The sequence below is a fragment of the Numenius arquata genome, chromosome 14 (assembly GCF_964106895.1).
Source record: "Numenius arquata chromosome 14, bNumArq3.hap1.1, whole genome shotgun sequence".
NCBI lineage: Eukaryota > Metazoa > Chordata > Aves > Charadriiformes > Scolopacidae > Numenius > Numenius arquata.
In genome coordinates, this window is record NC_133589.1 from 84,195 (window position 1) to 102,457 (window position 18,263).

Genomic DNA, 18,263 nt, shown 5'->3' on the forward strand with positions numbered 1-18,263 from the left:
TGCTTTGGTTATGTCTCTGTCAAAAGCTCCTCTCTGCATAGTGTCTTCCACACAATTGAAAACACTCATTTGGGTTCCTGTTATCTCACAGCTGGAGAATTGCTCCCATTCTGTGGCCTGAGAATGCACATCTATGGAGTTAATGGGACCTGCTAAATAGAGGGGCAAAGCCCCAGTCTCTGCACATCTGTCTCCTGGGCCATGACCTAATACCTCTCTGTGGTCCCAGGTCTGGTGCCCACAGAGCTACACGAGGACAAGACTGTCCCTTTGTGTACTAGAGACACGTAGTGTCTTGTCTGTCTTACGGCCTGAGTCCTACTCACTCAATTCAAGTTTATCAGTGGATCTATCAGCACGTGGTTTGAAATCAGCTTGTGTAAATCTACTTGATTCCTCTATGAAACACTGCAATTAACATTTCAGCATTGCTTTACAGTCTGGATGTGAGTGATATTTGATAAGCCAACATAACGTTTTGAAATGTGGACCTTCTCCATGTAAATAAACAGGCAAACTCTCTGACACCTTGCTGTTGTATTTTATGCAGTCATCTCCCAGAAGTGCAGGAAGTTTTTGTTTATTTCTGTGTGCCTATGTGAACTGTTCGTGGTTATAGGAGAAAAAGTAGAAAAGGCTAGAACAGAGTTGTGATTCAAGACCAAAAGCAAGCTTGAATCTTAATGCAGCAGCTTTGCTTACTGTAACTTTAGCTTCAGTTTCTTTCAAAAAGACTCAGCAGGATGCGGTGAATAAAATATGGCCACCCCTCTTCTTCATCCAAGATACAAGAATAAGCGTAACAGGGGAGTTACAAAATACCAGTTCTGAAAGCTCTTCTGAGGTGTCTTCTTCTGGCTCAAGTGGAACCCAAAGCCAAGTTACATTCTCTTTGCTGGTTTTCACTGGCCAGTGTGGGATTGATGTGCTGTCAATAAACTGAGCAGCTGCTTTGACTTTGACAGAGGAGTTCTGTAGTAGATCAAGGATAGAATAGCTGCTTTCTGTCTTGAATTGAATGGTAAAATCTCTAAGTGCTGTGGACGGCTCAAAACAGAGAAGGGGGTATTCTTGGGGGTTTCACTCTGAGCTGGGGTTGTCACTCATCTGGAAGCCTGAGAAGTACGGATTACCTTGACAGGTTCAAGATTCTGGTACTAATGCAGACTACAGGGACTTATATACATATATGATGTGCTAAAATATATTTGCGTAGGTGTCAGTCTGAGTTCTCGTCAGCCCGTGAATGTTAATTACGTTTAAATTGCAAAGCCACCTATGAACTTGAGATATTTCTAACATGCCAACATTTTAAATTGTAGTCATTTATATTTAGATTTGGGAGTGTTTCTTTAGCATCTTAACTACTGCTTTGAGACCTAACTTTAGACACGCCCATTTTAAAATGTTGGCTTTGATTTCTCATTGTTTAATTTGCAAAAGGGTATGTGTTTTTAAAGTGCTTTAAAATCTTAGGATCCGAGAAATTCTATAATTATTAATAATTTAATTCAGTATTCATTTTGAATGCATTATTTAATAGTGAATCACCTTTTCCTGCTCTGTTGTGTACCAGTTAGTTTGCTGCCTTTGCTTCATTCATCTCGGAAGCCAGAGAACAACTTGCTCGTCTAAGCCTCTTTGCAAATACATGATTTGGTTGGGGAAGAAGATAGAAAAGTCGGGATGAAACTGCTAAGTACTGCTGCCAGACAAGATTTTTGTTCCTTCTCTTTATCCAAATTTAGGTTGAAAACTGTAGGTAGGAGAAAGTGTTTCCATTCCCTCTGCTGATAGATGAAATGAATCCTACCAAAGTTTAACACAACTGAGAGAGGTCCACTTTTAAATATTAGTGTTAAGGATTTATTTCCTGTTTTTCTTCAGTAAAGAACCCTTTTCTCCGTACTTTTTAATAACAGTGTGAGATGTCTTAGTAATCTAGCACAATTTATCTACAGAATGATGGTATCAGTAATACATTTGTGTTGTTTAGTGTCTTATCAATACTTTTACCAAGTAACAGTAAGAGATACCATCCTATTTAGAAGGGTCTGATGTGGAGAAAATAATTCATTTTTCCTGAAAAGGAACGTAAATTATGTACAAATTAAGCCCTGCCCTTTTTTGGCTCCCAGCCCAGCCACGAGCTACAAAGGGGCAGGAACAGCAAAAGGGCCTGAGCACATGAGAACATCTGTTTGTCAGAGAGGACCGGATGCCCTAGTGTCACTGATTGCCCAGCAGAGAGAAGTCTCACCATATTACTTGGACAGGAAGGACTGGGAGAACGCTGACATCCAGGATTCTACTAAGGGTACTTAATACTTCTTTAGCTATTTTAAAAAACCTTAAATGTTTGAATCTAACTTTTTATGGGAAGTAATTGCTGCATTTCTAATGTTTGAAATGACAGTAGGGGAGCTAAGAGCAACTCACACCGCATGCACTGCTTAAGATGTAACTATGCTCATCGTGCAAAATACATTGATAAATCAGAATAGTTTCTGTAAATTTGGAGAAACAAGGAAATCGTTTACATTCAAGAATTTGTTATCTTTTTCTAATTCCATGAAGCAGATTAAAATATCAATGCTTTTTAAGAAAGACATTTCTAGCAAAATCTTCAAACTTTTTTGTACAACCTCCAGCTTACTTAGAATATAAGGAGATATTAATGACAAGTATTCAAATAATGCCATTTTTCAAATATGTCTTTTTATGGCATAAGTGACAAGCTTGACCTTACTTCTCCTTACATTGTATAAAAAGGTGCTTTTTCACAGAAGTCAAGGCAAAAGAATTTTATATGGCTTAAAACTACTGTGTAGCATAATATAGAGATATGAATTTAAATTTCCTTGATTGAACAGGAGAAGCATACTTGGTTTAGTTTATGACATTAGTTCTAATTTAAATTTTATTTTGAAAATGAGGATTATTTTTAATTTTTGAAATGTCAGGATATTTTTCAACATAAGGAGCCCATATTTTCCACTGCGTTATGCCACTCCGTTCATTGAATATGGTGATCTGGAATTGGTGTTAAAACAGTATAACAGCATGGAGAATCTGGTACTTACTTTCCCATGTCTGAAATCCGAAAAACAATGCATAAAATATTTTTTTGTAATTTTTTTTATGATATTTTTCTTAACTAGGCAATAGTAAAAGTAGTCTGTAACTTTGTGTACTGCGGACTGCATTTTCTGTTGCTTCTCTAGTATTTTTTGTCACCCTGGAAGTGATGCAGCTGCCAGTTACCAGTCATGCCCAGTTTCTGCATAATCTCTGCTCAACCCTGGAGTAAATGACTGAGAGCAAACTATGCTTAAGTGTCTGTGCCCAGCCGGTGGAAGGTGATGTACTCTCACGCGTGGGGATGTTGCTATGAGGACCCACTCCAACTATGAGAAAACCATAATAATCTGCAGGAACTGGGTGTATATTCCTATATTATACTGGCAGGCGCCTGGTCTGGCTCTCACTTTACAGTGACTTTATTTAGATGCATTTATTCTGGACTTCTATTTGGGGACATAAGAGCCTAGATCCTAATGTGCAAATGCCATGCAAGGAATCAGGACAATAGGGGCTGTCTGTGGGAAAATTAACTGGACCGATTTCTTGGAGTACATTGTGATCTGGAATATGTGTCATTTTAATTGCAGAATATGAGTGAATTTCTAAAGAAAAGTGATTACTGTAGAATAAACTCAATTTTAACACAGAACAAAGAGTACAGATGGGTAACTCCTGTGGAATTGCTTATCACAGAATGATATTCTGTGCAGCTTTCCCATGCAGATGAATCCACAGGGCATATGGCTTATCCTTTCTGTTACTTGTCAGTTTAGCTACTGTATATGAATGTCCTTATGAGGACAATAAGGACAAAAGTTACTAAGTACTGGACAGAAAACTGCCCAGTGTGTTATATTTAGTGTATAACCAGAAAAGTTTTAAATGGTAACAAATCTTCATCATTACTGACAAACTGTGACCCAACTGTGAAATAAAGTGAATTTTAAAAGCAGAATCAATCCTTTCTTACATTTCTTATCTAATTTTTTTCCTGACTAGTAGGCTAACACCTATTTGGCATTAATATATCAGAAGTGAGTGAGTTTTCAGGGATAAAATGTTTGATATACCAAGTATTCAAAAATGTAATCATACCTGTTAAGGTTAGGTAATTATAACAGCTCTAAAATCCTGTAATTTCTCATCATTTCTATATAATATGAAACTCGCGGGTATGAGCAAAACCTTGGAATATTGAAGTATTCAGACTCATTATTCGTACATGGAAAACCCATCACCAAAATTATGAATTTATACACTTTAAACATGTTAAAATAATAAAGATATATACAAAAAACCAGTATAGTCACAAAAGGAGCATTGCAACATGAAATTTACTGAAATTACCCAGATCTCAGAGTATTATGCAGGAATTTTCAAGAGTTCTTCTATCTTGTAGTCGTGATGCAAGAAGGATCTACAGAAGAGCTCCACAGCAGCCAACCGTGTGAGAGCAAACTAAATGAATGTGCTGGGCCACTGGTTAACGGAGGCAGAAGGACAGTGGTGACAGGAGGTGGAGGCTACCTGGGATACCATCTAGGATGTGCTCTTGTCAGGTCAGGAATTGCTGTTGTTCTGTTTGATGTACAGAAACCTAAATGGGAAATTCCAAACGGAGCAGATTTTTTCAAGGTATGTTGAAATGATACATTTAACAGCAGTGAAATAAAGTTGTGTGCACTAGCAAGACTTCCTCTTAAGGATTTTCAGTAAAAGTGTTTACTGAAAAGCCTTTAAGTACAATAAGAAGTCTTTGTAAAAAGGTCCTCAAATGCATAAGTACCTGATGAAGAGGCAGCAAACAGGCTTCCAAGTGGTCAGTTCTCTCAGTGTTACCAGTGAAGTTCTGAGGAGTCCTGTGTTGGGAGGCGCCGTTGAACACATTCATAGCTCACCTCGGCGAAGGAGGGAACAATGAAGTGACAAAGTTTACTGCTATGGGAAATAATTTCGAGTGAAAAGGTGACAGAAAGACAGGGCAATAAAAGTGATCATAAATGTAGAATGACTGCCAGGCAGAGAATGATTAAGGAAACACGGTCTTTCCAGTCTGGAAAAGAGATTACTTGGGAGCAGGAGAGCTCCCACTGTGAATGGTATGGAGACAGATGGGGATTGACTGTCCTTTCCAGTACAAGAAGGAAGGGCTATCAGGTGAAATGAGGAGTCGTGAGCTCAATACAAATAAAAAGAAGCTCTTCTTTCATGGAGTGGGTAAAAGGCACGTACAAAGTCTTGCCAAAACCTTATTTCCACTGGAGATCACTAAATGGGTAAGCTAATTTAGGCTCAATAAATCTTCTGAATTAATACACTTGGAGACTGGAAAAGTATTCTGGAGGAAAGTGTCACATATGCCTCCCCTGTTCCTGCTCTTCCCAGGGTACCCATTTATGAGCACTGATTCCTTTTGATTCTTAACAATTCAAGAAATTTATTATGCCCGCAAAAGAGGTGGAATAAGAGAGACTGCAAATATTTAACGACTCACAGCCATCTGTGGAGGACAACATTCCCCCTGGTTGGGAGGTGTGAGGACCACCAGCTTCTCACAGCTGTTTCATCCATCAGCTTTGGGTTCTGGGTACACAGGGGGCACTGGCAGTTTGTGTATGCTCCCATTGTCTTGCACAAGGTCTAGCTGGACATCGGGTATCATTCAGCTGACCTTTTCTAAGAACTCTTCAACACCACCAGTGGAACTAGAAAGTTGATGGCAAAGCTGAAAATGATCACAGGATCCTTGTCCTAGGAGCTACTGAGGTGATGACGGATTTTCTCCTTTGTACTGAATTGCCGTGTCAGACAGGTGTAAGGGGAGGCAAAGGGGATGGACCATAATGCGGAGTGGGCAGGTAGCGAGCTAAGCAGACCTTTCATCTGACTCAGGATGGTTGTTCTTTTGTTCAGTTTCATAAACAGCTTTTACAGAATGTGGGAGAGAGAGAAAGTATTATTGAGGACCAAGTCAAAAATGATAGGCTTGATTTGTTAATGATATAAATCCACATAATTTTATTTAAGTTGGTGGATTGATGGCAGTTTACATCTTCTAAAGGAGACTCGAGATCTGACAAATGATCTTCTGAGAACAGGGCTTTTTAAAAAGAATAAATATTATGAAGTATAGGTGAATTACCTATAAAATGGAACTATGGAGTCCTAGTAAATAAAGTAATAAGTCACTTCAGATATCTGAGCCTTGATTAGTGATTTGGAGATTGCTAATGTTGTGTGTACTGGTTAGGTACTTTAGCATTTGATTGAAGGTAGGAAGTGTAAGTCAGACATGTTTGTGAAATACTTTGGCAACCTCAGAAGAAAAAAGTTGAGAGTTGAAAACTGATTAGTTTACCTCTTAATATTGCCACCAGCCATTTCTTTTGTGATTATCTATGAATTTCATTACAGTAAATGAAATAATCTCAAATATTTTGAAATATGATAATTCTGAAAAGTGTTATGTTTTTATTGGCATCCATATGAATGTGGAGTATTATTCACATAGTATTGCCTGGTGTACAAAAATGCACTATAATATTCGAAGCACAGCATAGCATTTGATACTAGATACAGTGCCTGTGTTTTTAATATAGTACAGCATTCAGCACTATATAGCATTTCATAAAATGTGATTGTAATACACCAATGTATACTAATACAGTGTCAAATGCATATAATGTGTACTCTTTTCTTTTAATCTCGTACAAAACTGTAATTAAATTTATCACTCAGTAAACCTTAGCTGGGCAAAGAGACATTTGTCCAGATTGCACAAGTCACATCTCAAGGTGCAAACAGAAAAGGGGTTCTCTTATTTGGTTATTCCACGGTAAACAGCTGAACCCTTCCTGCTGTGATTCTCCAGCCCTTAAGCACGTGCTGCTCCCATTCAAGTCAAACAAGTTTTGCCAGCCTGCAGGCTGAAGGACTAAGTGTGAAAATATGTATTATAATGGAAGCTAACAAGAGTCATATTTGTTTTGCAACAAAATACTAACAAAAATCTTAGTCATGGATATTTCTCCATGTTTATGTTTTATTTAATGCTAGTTAAGTATTGTGAAAAATAGATCAGAATCTCTTCAGATTTTCATTAATAGCCATATTAATGCTAATTCTGTAGAGAATGTAATGAGCTCTATTAGTCTTTTCTCATTTTACAGGGTGATGTGAGGGATTATGATGCAGTGTTCAAAGCGTGTGAAGGAGTTGACTGTGTTTTTCATGTGGCTGCATGTGGAATGTCAGGATTAGAACAAGCAAGTACAATTTTCCTAACATTTTCTTTCTTTATTCTTGTGAAAGCAAAAACTTGTCTGCATGTAGCAAAGAATGTAATTATATGATCATATAATTTATGTCAGACAGAAGTTAGTTATAAAGGTCAGGTCATCCATACAGGCACAAAGTGAGGTATTCCTAAAATAATAAATGTCAAAGCATGCAACTAATGTACTACACAAAGTCCTCTAGAAAAATGAGACCATAGATTTAATATCTCAGATAAGAAGGCCTATCCTTTTTCTCTAATCTGAAGAAGTGGGACAATATTGCTCTAGAATTAATGTTAATGCATTTTCTTCTTCTGAACTCATAGTCATGAGGATACAGGCTAGGAACTCAATGTAGTTATGCTAAATAACTGATATTCACAGAGGGTGTTACCAAAAAAAAGTCATGAAACTACTGATTTATTTCTAGGAACAGGACAGATTGCCACTGGAACAAGAATTTGTGAAACCTTTCAGGGAGCATAACATCTGTTTGTAAAGCCTGATTGTGTATCATGGATTATCTGGGGTGCGACAAAAAAAAGATGAAGCGTTATAATTTCCTTTCAGATGCATTTTGTCTTTCATTTTTGAACTTTATTTATTCATACACTGAATAATACAATAAAAATGAGAACTGCTAGGAATCACTGTATGTCAGAAGAACAGAGAACTAACACATACATCACAAAAAGGCCACAGCTCTTCTGGATCTGGCAATTGTAACACTTGTATTGTGAATATGACTTATTCAATTAATTAGATACTGTGCAAACTCTATTTCTAGATTCAAAAGAAAGACCAGATAGAATCCATCAATGTCGGAGGCACAAAAATAGTAATTGACGGTATGTACCTCGATGTTCTTTCTCTGCATCTGATTCAAACCATGAATTAAAAAAACTTTAAATTAAGTGTTTCCTGTGTTGATTTGGCAGTAAAATGAGGCTCTTCTCTCCCTCCTTTCAGAGTACGATGTAAAGCCAGGTGTTCAGGTCCCATTAAAACTGGTAGGAGATTTGCCACTGGTTTGAATTGGGGATGGGTTTTCAACCTGGACTTCATTCCTTGGCAGACCAACTTAAGCTCTCCTCCATGTACTGTTTTTTTTTTCTCTTTACTTTGTGTGATGGAGAAGTATTATCCTCTTTCCTCATAGAAATAACATGAGAGATACTGTACTGTTTGTTGTGTTGTAAACATTTGGTAACAGGAGTCGTAGATGCGCTAAGTATATTTAGCTATTATTTTATCACCTTAATATAGAAAATCTTCTTTCTGATCATCTATCAAAATGTGATCTCTTTTTATTATATAATGAGTTTTGACTACTGTCTCTGGAAATTATTAGTAGATTTCTTTCTGTATATTCTGTTTTAGAAAGAACATTTCAAAGTCTATTGTAAATACCAAAGCTACTTTCTCTTTGCTTTTCCCTCAAAAACCAAACAGCAAAAAAGATCAAAAAGCAAAATGGCAAAAGCAGTTTTAATTTAGACCCATTTTCAGGCTGCCTGTGGATTACCGTGGATTATTACTGGAAAAAGTATGAATAATTAGAGTGACATGGTAGGCAAGTAAAACTCTGAATGAGTTAGAGGGAAGAGGTTGCCACATACTCCCTTCTTCTTACTCCGACCTCTGAACCCACATAAATATGTCATGTCAAATTTCCGTAGGCTCCCAACAAAGCAAGAGTCTTGGAAGGAGCATGAATCTGTTAATCTACATTTTAATAATAGATATTATTATTGTATTTTGTTCCAAATATTTGCAACATGGTAATTACATTCATTATTTTCAAAATGAGCCATTGGGCCAACTGGACTGACTGCTCTGTAGATTCTAAAAATTCCTGACTTTGAATATTAATTCGCTTAAACTTTAGAAGCATTGTTAGATCAAAGGAAAATTTACATTATTCAAGTTTGCTGTGATACATATGCAGCAGAATTTAGTCACAATATCTTACCACCTGACTGGAACCCATCATTAAGACTTTGTTTTGTAAAGAATAGTAATTTCATTTGTATTTAAGGTACTACTGATTATGCACTAACAGCATGTGTTTCCTGCTAACCCTTTGTCACTTATGAACAGATTGAGACAAATACAGTTTTGTCACACCAGAGAGAGAGCACATTTTCTTATAAGACCTCACTTACCTGCACAGGCATCGGTGAGACTGCGGTGCAAGAAGCGGTAACCGCTCGCTGCTGAAAAAGGGCAAAAAGGCTGCTCTCCACAGCACTGCCCTTACAGAAAGAAGCAGGGAGTTTTCAGTACTATTTGATCACGACAATTGTTTCTACTCATCTCCTTTTTTATTCAGTTTGTAAAATGAACATGTTTTAGAAATGTTTCTAAAGTAAAGGAGGAAATTTTTCCCCCCCGCCAAGATAATTTGTCTGTGCAGCTGATGACTGCAGTCCAGTGGTGATATGGTAGTTGCAGGTACCTAATCATAAAACTTTTGGTGACCACAATACATAATACTTACATAGCAGATATTTAGGATGAAAAATTCCAGCTGAATGGAAGATAATATTATATTAAATAAGTTAATGTTAAAATTGTACTGTTTCTATAAGCATAATGTTTGTTTTCAAAAAGAAGCTGCCAGTTCATGTGGTGTTTCTCACTCTATTTTTGTTTTAAAATAATTTATTTTGTGTATTGTTGTAGTCTGCAAACAAAGAAATATCCCTAGACTGATATATACCAGTACAGTGAATGTGGTATTTGGAGGGAATCCTATTGAAGAGGGAGATGAAGAAACTGTGCCATATTTTCCACTGGAAAAGGTACTTTGTTCATGTGATAGCATGGCATTTACTGTGCTCTAAAGGGTAGATTATGTGAAGGCTGTTCTGAGAGTGGAAGCTGTTGTACTATCTATTGCATCAAATTCCGTGAAATTCTTTTGCATTCATAAAAATTCACTCATGATCAATGAAGAAATACTCAAACCATAGTGGCTTTAATCTGCTATAACTAGACAGATGTGAGATGATGAAATATCTAAAAATGACTAAGAAAAGTGGAACGTGACATTTAACACAAATATTTTAAGAGGAAGGGCTTTCAGGGGACCATCCACTATATAAATACTGAGTATTATGGCCCCTGTGAGCCTTTGCATTGAACTATATTGTTAAATACCAAATTCTACATCTTTATCACACACATTTTTGCTTCTTTGAGGTTCCTAAACCTTGCTTTCTTGCTGCAGGCCAGGCGGTAGTTACAGTCACCTCAGAGCTCCCTCTGAAATACCATTCCTTCTTTACTGTGACCATTTAGAAAATATGTTCTGGCTGAAACCTGAAGCCCAGTGCGTTCTGGCCGCTCTTCCCATTTGTTCTTTCCTGCTCCCAGCGCACTCCCTGCAGCTAAAAGCTGTCATTTTGGAATGCGCATCCTGTGTCTGGGATTCCTACGCAGGAGACCTCCTGAGGCACTGAGTTGGATGTGTCAGTTTGTGACAGCACCTCAGATTCTGAGAAAGCATTTCAGGAATTTGTCATTACTTGCACACCTCTGAGCCCCTAATCATACGTTTTCTCTAGTGGTGATGGTGTAATAGCCAGCAGCAGAGGGCAGTGGGGCATGGAGGGAGGTGGAGCAGGTGGATTAAGCCACCTGAGAGTGGAAAAATTTCCCTGGTAGGATTTTTAGGTTTATTTTTCAATATGACATATGGCAATACAAAATTCAACAGATACATAAATAGCCTCGCGTGGGTAATTAATCACTAAACAAACATGTGCTAACTGTGTCCAGAATCCTGTTGTTTAAATACACTTGGGTGCAATTTTTAAAGAAAATAGTAAAAGATACAGTTGGGAAAAAATTATTTATAACTTCCCACATAGCTTCAATAAGAAATGGAAACATTTTTAGGAAAGTCTGAATTTTTAATTTCATATACAACTTACTGTTCTAAAAAACTTTTTCCATTTGAAAATGGATGTTTTTTCAAAATAAAATTATCTGACCCACCAGAACATTTGGCTTGATATTAATTATTTCAGTACATGCAGCACAAAAAGTGAGTTAAGTAAATACTAGTGGACTTAAATTCACTCTGAAGCTAAACTTGTGCAACTAAAATGTAAGTCTGATAAGTTTCTTTGTCATAAACAAAGTATGTTTTTGCTATGTCTTCTTGTTATTTCTAGTTTGGTTTTACTCCTCTGGTGTCTACAAGCTGGGTAGATTAAACCGTTATCAGATATAAACAGTAAGTTTGCCTTTACAGATGCAATAATGTGATTAAAATGTTGATCATATTCTGCCTTTCTTTATAGCAATTTAATCATTATTCTAGAACAAAGGCAATTGCAGACCAAATGGTTCTTGCTGCTAATGGAACTTCACTCAAAGGTACATATAAAACATTTGGGGTTTTGCTATCATTAGTAGTGCTAATGGTTATTCCATTCTCTGGTTTCTCATTTATCAATAAATAGTATACTTTAAATTAATTGAAATAAGGTTTTATTTTGTTTGTTTCCACTCCTCCCTTTGGTGGATTATTAATTTTTTTATGTGTATAGCCAGATCAGTATGAGATTATATGCAAATAATATATGGGAGAATTCAGAAAATTTAACTTTACTTCTTTACTTCTTCAAATCATCTTAAAAGTTTACCAATTTTACAATAGATAGAGTATTTGTGCTTTTATTCTCCATTCAGTCTATCACTTCAGGATTCTCTAATAATACCAATCTCTAAGAACTGTCCAATAGGTCATTCTCATAATCCCCAAAGTCTCGCAGGTGTCTGGATAGAATAATTGCAGTTTCTTAAACAGATTGGCAATATCACGGTCATGTTGACTTACACAGTCACACATGCGTGAAGAGCTGCGGCTAAAATTCTGTCTGTACGTAGCAAGAGAGATATTTATCTTTGCTTTTACATACATGTTCTGTTATTCCTACTGATTTCTCTGAACTGAAAAGTTGGCAAATGTAAATTCGGTGGGGATTCAATTTTAGCATTGTTGATTAATTACTACTGAGCTAATGCCTACCACCTGTTGCACTTGCTAGCGTGAAAGGTGTAATTGTGCCTGTTCTCAGGAGTCAGAAGAGTCTGCTTACTGATTCACACGTAGAGCTCAAAGTAGTAATTTTGATTTAAAGTATTCTAACTCATTTGAAAGCCTCTGTTTAAGAGACCTCTTCTATTTCTTTGTGATGCCATTGAGCTGCAAGCAAGCAAGGTGTCTAAATATAGCAAATTGAATTATCTTCTGGTATTGCATGTGTCTACAATGGTGGACAATGTGTACGTTACAAACTTTTATCTATAATAAATAGCAAAAGTCAATCAAGTAGGTGGCATATCTGTAGGAAAATTTTATTTGTCCTGGCCGAATTCAAGCTCTTCTATGGTCAGAGGGATTCAGTTTTTCAGGCTGCCAGGATAGGGTCTTTCACTACTACTGAATTCGATTTTATACAGAAATGAAAACAAGTTCGTAGGAAGCGGAGTCACATAGACTGGTCAGACTGATCCTTTACTTTCACAATGTAAAACCCAGACAATATATGCCAGCCATATCAAAGCTATCTGAAAATCCCATTTTGTTCTCTCTCCAAGGAGGTGAGAAGCTCCATACCTGTGTGCTTCGCCCACCAGGCATTTATGGACCAGAAGAGCCGCGCCACCTGCCACGAGTCGCCGTATGTGTTCTGTAGTCAGCTCTGGAAGACACTGCAGTAGTTGTAAGGGCATAGCACAAGTGCAAGTATCATGATTGCAGATCTTGACGATTCCTCCAGGAATGTTGGGAAAGCTTGGTGACAGGTCATATGATGCAAGAAAACAAATAGCGTGACATGAGCACTGCAGAAACGGCAAGGATCAAGCTGCACTTTTAAGTGAAAAGAAAAAGCTGCAAGGCTGAAATGTCATGGTAGAACTAGGTTTGCATCCCTGATATTGTCTTTCAAATATGCACTTTCATTTCAGCCAAATAGTATAATGTCACCGTATTTTACCACTGTGTATGAGTGCAACAGTCCTTGATTTATGAAACCACCAACTAGTTCATTTTTTCTTGTGACACATTTCTTGTGATGTAATTGTACACAAATAGAGCAAATTCTAAGTATTCAGGCTGAGCCAAAATGAATATGGTATACTGCATAATAAAGGGACAACATAGTTATTTCATGTTTTCTGTTTCTACAGGTAAATATCCAGCGGAGACTATTTAACTTCAAATTTGGGAATCACAAAGTTCAGATGAACTGGGTTCACATAGGAAATCTTGTACAAGCTCACTTACTAGCTGCTGAGGCTCTCACTTCTGAGAAGGGTTATGTAGCTGTAAGTAAACACTATAAACATTGTGTCCCAGTAGCTTTAGCTCTCAAATAGGTTTAATTTTTGATGTTTTGAGATCAAAGGTTCTCCAAAAGATCATGTGCTAAATTCTCAGAAATTGTATGTGGCTCCACAAACGCATGGACAGTACCAGTGCAAATACATTCTGATAATATTTTGATGCTAATTTTTTCTCTATTGAAAATACATAATTTCCTCTTTGGTTTGAAGAAACAGTATTTTTAACTGGGTTAATATATTCACCATTATACATATCTATGTATTCTGTTACTTTTTTGAAAATAGATTCTGATTCTAGATCGCAGAATCACTGAATGGGTTGGGTTGGAAGGGACCTTAAAGATTATTTTGTCCAACTCCCCTGCCCTGGGCAGGGACACCTCCCACCAGACCAGGTTGCTCCAAGCCCCGTCCAACCTGGCCTTGAACCCCTCCAGGGATGGGGCAGCCACAGCTTCTCTGGGCAACCTGGGCCAGGCTCTCACCACTCTCACAGCAAAAAAGTTCTTCCTAATATCTAATCTAAATCTCCCCTCTGTCTGTTTAAAACTGTTCCCCGTCATCTTATGGCTCCCCTCCCTGATCCAGAGTCCCTCCCCAGCTTTCCTGGAGCCCCCTTAGGGACTGGAAGGGGCTCTAAGGTCTCTCCGGAGCCTTCTCTTCTCCAGGCTGAACCCCCCCAACTCTCTCAGCCTGTCCTCACAGCAGAGGGGCTCCAGCCCTCCCAGCATCTCCGTGGCCTCCTCTGGCCCCACTCCAACAGGTCTGTGTCCTTCTGATGTTGGTGGCCCCAACAATGCTGGTGGCCCACAGTGCTCGTGGCCCCGCCAGGTGGAGGCAGCACTGGGGGGGGGGGTGTCTCCTCAGAGCGGAGCAGAGGGGCAGAATCCCCGCCCTTGCTCTGCTGGCCACGCTGCTGGGGATGCAGCCCAGGATGCAGGTGGCTTTCTGGGCTGCCAGCGCACATTGCTGCCTCCTGTTGAGCTTCTCATCCACCAACACCCCCAAGTCCTTCTCCTCAGGGCTGCCCTCCAGCCATTCTCCACTCAGCCTGTATTTGTGCTTGAGATTGCCCTGACCCATGTGCAGGACCTTGGCACTTGGCTTGGTTGAACTTCATGAGGTTCACATGGGCCCACCTCTCCAGCCTGTCCAGGTCCCTCTGGATGCCATTCCTTCCCTCCAGAGCGTTGACCGCTCCACACAGCTTGGTGTCATCGGCAAACTTGCTGAGGGTGCACTCTGTCCCACTGTCCATGTCGCTGACAAAGATGTTGAACAGCACTGGTCCCAGTACGGACCCCTGAGGAACGGCATGCCTCACTGGTCACCACGTGGACGTGGAGCTGTTGACCACTACTTTTTGAGTGTGACCATCCAGCCAATTCCTTATCCACCGAGCCATCCAACCATGCCATCCTACATCCAACCAATGTAATGCAATCATGCCATCCTACAGATAGTATTTTTCTAATTGTTTTTCTCTGCTACTTAAACAGAGTGGTCAGGCGTATTACATACATGATGGTGAAAATGTCATATTTTCTGAATGGATCATCCCTTTGGTATGTATTACACATACGTTTAGCTCTAATGCACTGTATGGGCCCTAAATATATCAGTAACTAAAAGACCGACCATACTAAGTAAATGAAATTCAGTGCACATTCATTACTGAATTATTTAACATTAAAGTCAGTTTTGCATTCAGTTCTCCCTGCATTTCCCAAAGTTCTGCTGGCTTTAAGGGAAGTTTTGGGTATGTGTAACTGCCCTTACTGTTTTGAGAGAATTTAGCTGAGCGATACAGAACCTGCTATAGAACAGAAACATTTCTGTAAAGCAAGCTCACAGTGCACAAGAAGTTCTACTGTTAGCATCTGGCAGAGCTTTTAATTTCTTTGTTCTGCCATCGACTGCAGCGCAAAAAGGAAGGCCTTTTAGAACCGTATCGTAAAAGCTAAAGAGGGAACATTGTATTTTAATAAACATCAGGCTGGGATTTTAGGAACATGCTAAAGTTTTGATACTGCAATGCCGACACAGAAAGACTTTCGGGAAAATGACTGCAGTGGAATGATGGGCCTGTATCTAAGTGTAGTTGAGTTCCAGTCTTGGTCACTCACCCCTTGGAAACAGCATTGTTTCCCCTTTCCCATCCAGCTGCGTTTGAAGGGTGGGAGGTGAACACCAAAGAAGGAGTAGCGGGTTTCGGTTGCTTTTCTTACTACCAGTATTGGTAGGAAGATTCACAGGAAAAAAGTTTAGATACAAGTTTTATCAATATTCATTTTTCCATTTTCATGCTTCATTGACACGCTCAATTTGATACAAATTCTGTTATTCTTTCCCTTCATACCCCTTCTAGTTTGAAAAATTAGGCTACAGGAAACCCTGGATACATATTCCTGTTCTCCTGGTTCATATAGCAGGTAAAAATAACAAAATACATACTTCATTATTGCACTGTTTGTTTTTTTTAATTTGTTTTCTGTTCCTATAAAGCTACATAATGGTTTTATAAAATTCAGGGAGCCAAACTGTAGAAGTTACATAACATTATTCTAATTAATCTAACAGTTGTTATTTGGCATTAATTATACCAGATAAACTCTGAAGGCTATTCATAAAGTGAGTCTATCATGTACTTTATAAATTAAACACTGCCTTCTACCATCTTAATTGCATCCTCAGATGTCAGTGGGAATTACAGGATGTGCAATGTCAGTATTATCTCAGGTTATTGTTATCCAGCTGTCTCATTAAGTCACTTTTTGTTTCACAGCCACTGTGATGGAATATCTGCACCTGATCCTAAAGCCAGTTTTTAGCTTTACACCTTTCTTGACAAGGAGTGAGGTAAATATATATATATATATAAAAAGAGGGGATGTTTATATATTTCTGACCAAAATTTTCATTATGTGATATGTGCTTTGGATGCAGACAGGAGTGTCTGCATTAGAGCTCTGTTTTCTGCTCAGGGCATAGTCCATGCAGGGCTTACACAGTCATTTTGTAGCCTGATTTTTCTGTGCCATCCTGACCTAATCATCAGAAATTAAACCTTAACTGAAGATTAGATGATCCAGAGAAACATCCTAGAGAGGCAAGACAGAACGGCTGACGTGGAGCTGGCACAGAGGAAAACAGGCCCTTCATCCTTTCCAGCAAGCTGCCCTAAAGAAAGGTGGTCCCAGAGTACAGAGCAAGGGCCTTGGGTGAAAGTGGGAGCAGTTATCACAATACCAGGCTGGCCAATAATTAGAAAGTCTGCTGAAAATTATTCTAAATTGGAAAGAAAAACCAATTTTCTGCAGAAAACCCCACCTTCTGGACAAATTCATTTTGATATAACTTACGGTTTTGTACAGTATTATGATTTATAATCAAGACAAAATGCTTTAACTAATCTGTCCCCTAGTCTCTTACTGTAATCGCAGCGTGTAACCTAATAGGACACTGAAGGGACTGAATGGACCTCATTAACTTCTGCTGTAGCTTTTCAGTTATTCCGCAATTTATCTGTTTTTATACTTCCTTCTACATTAGTTCTACCTCTGAAGCGGAAATCAGAAATCATTGCTTAAGCGTTTCCCCAAGTACTGTGCATTCAGAGCTGGAGGCTATAACTTTCCAAAAGTGCTGTTTTCCATTCCTTTCTGCAAAGTTGAGAGGCCACAGCTCGCTCCTCCAGCGCATCCATCCAGTTCCACTGCGCATTCCTCTGTTCGGAGCCAGTCTGAGGGGAGGGTGCTGATCTGGTGCATGGGGTTTCATTAGTTCATTATCTGACATTCACAAGGGAGAAATCAGTGTCATAAACTCCTGCACCCAGTCCCCCAAGCTCTGGGTCTTTAGCTGTCGGCTACATCAACTCATTCTGTGAGCTCTGGACAGCATCCGACTCCAAGATGTATATATTTTTGTGTGTCTATCTTTATTCATGTTTTAAATTCCATTGTACTATCATTGTTGATGTATTTTCATGCAAGTTCTAGAAAATCAGATATTAAAGTCACTTTCATAACTGTCCTTTGGATTTTAGGTGTGGAACGTTACCGTAACTCACACTTTCCGAATAGACAAGGCACGAAATCAACTTGGGTACAAACCAAAGAAGTTCTCATTCGCTGATTCTGTGGATCACTATCTGAAAACAAGACCTACTTGCCAAAAGGATCACACGTTCCTTAAAATGGTGTTTGCTTTTGGTATTTTGCTAAGTTTGATCATTCTTTCTTTCTTCTAAAATCAAATAACTACCCACCTGTTCCACAAGACCTAATTTTGTTTCTGAGTATTAATGATCTGCTCATAGTACATTCCTCAGCCACTCTGGACTCTATTATTCTTACTGCTATGATGACATTTCTCCATCTCAAAAACACACACAAAAAAGCCCCCAAAACAATCAAAAAAACTGCCACAAAAGTGACAACACAGGATACATCAGGATATGTTCCCAAAGCACAATGCAGTGTCACAAAATCAAAGGAGTTCACCACTACCAGGTGCAGGAATAGTTTTAATGGATCT

The 18,263-nt window shown here is 38.6% G+C and overlaps 1 protein-coding gene across 1 annotated transcript; it reads left to right on the top strand.

Annotated features, from left to right (window-relative positions):
• The first annotated feature begins 4,488 nt into the window (after positions 1-4,488).
• On the top strand, positions 4,489-17,976 carry LOC141471884 (putative short-chain dehydrogenase/reductase family 42E member 2). The gene is made up of 11 exons (XM_074158615.1): positions 4,489-4,719; positions 7,254-7,349; positions 8,149-8,209; positions 10,047-10,165; positions 11,672-11,747; positions 12,975-13,057; positions 13,569-13,706; positions 15,224-15,289; positions 16,093-16,156; positions 16,510-16,583; positions 17,773-17,976. Exons 1-11 carry the CDS (start codon positions 4,489-4,491, stop codon positions 17,974-17,976), a joined length of 1,212 nt encoding a protein of 403 aa, XP_074014716.1.
• The last annotated feature ends 287 nt before the right edge of the window (positions 17,977-18,263 follow it).

Coding starts and splice junctions, on each gene's coding strand:
- LOC141471884 (XM_074158615.1), top strand. CDS start 4,489: ATGCAAGAAGGATCTACAGAAGAGCTCCACAGCAGCCAACCGTGTGAG. Junction 7,350..8,148: donor GAATGTCAGGATTAGAACAA/GCAAGTACAATT, acceptor CTCTATTTCTAG/ATTCAAAAGAAAGACCAGAT. Junction 11,748..12,974: donor TAATGGAACTTCACTCAAAG/GTACATATAAAA, acceptor TCTCTCTCCAAG/GAGGTGAGAAGCTCCATACC.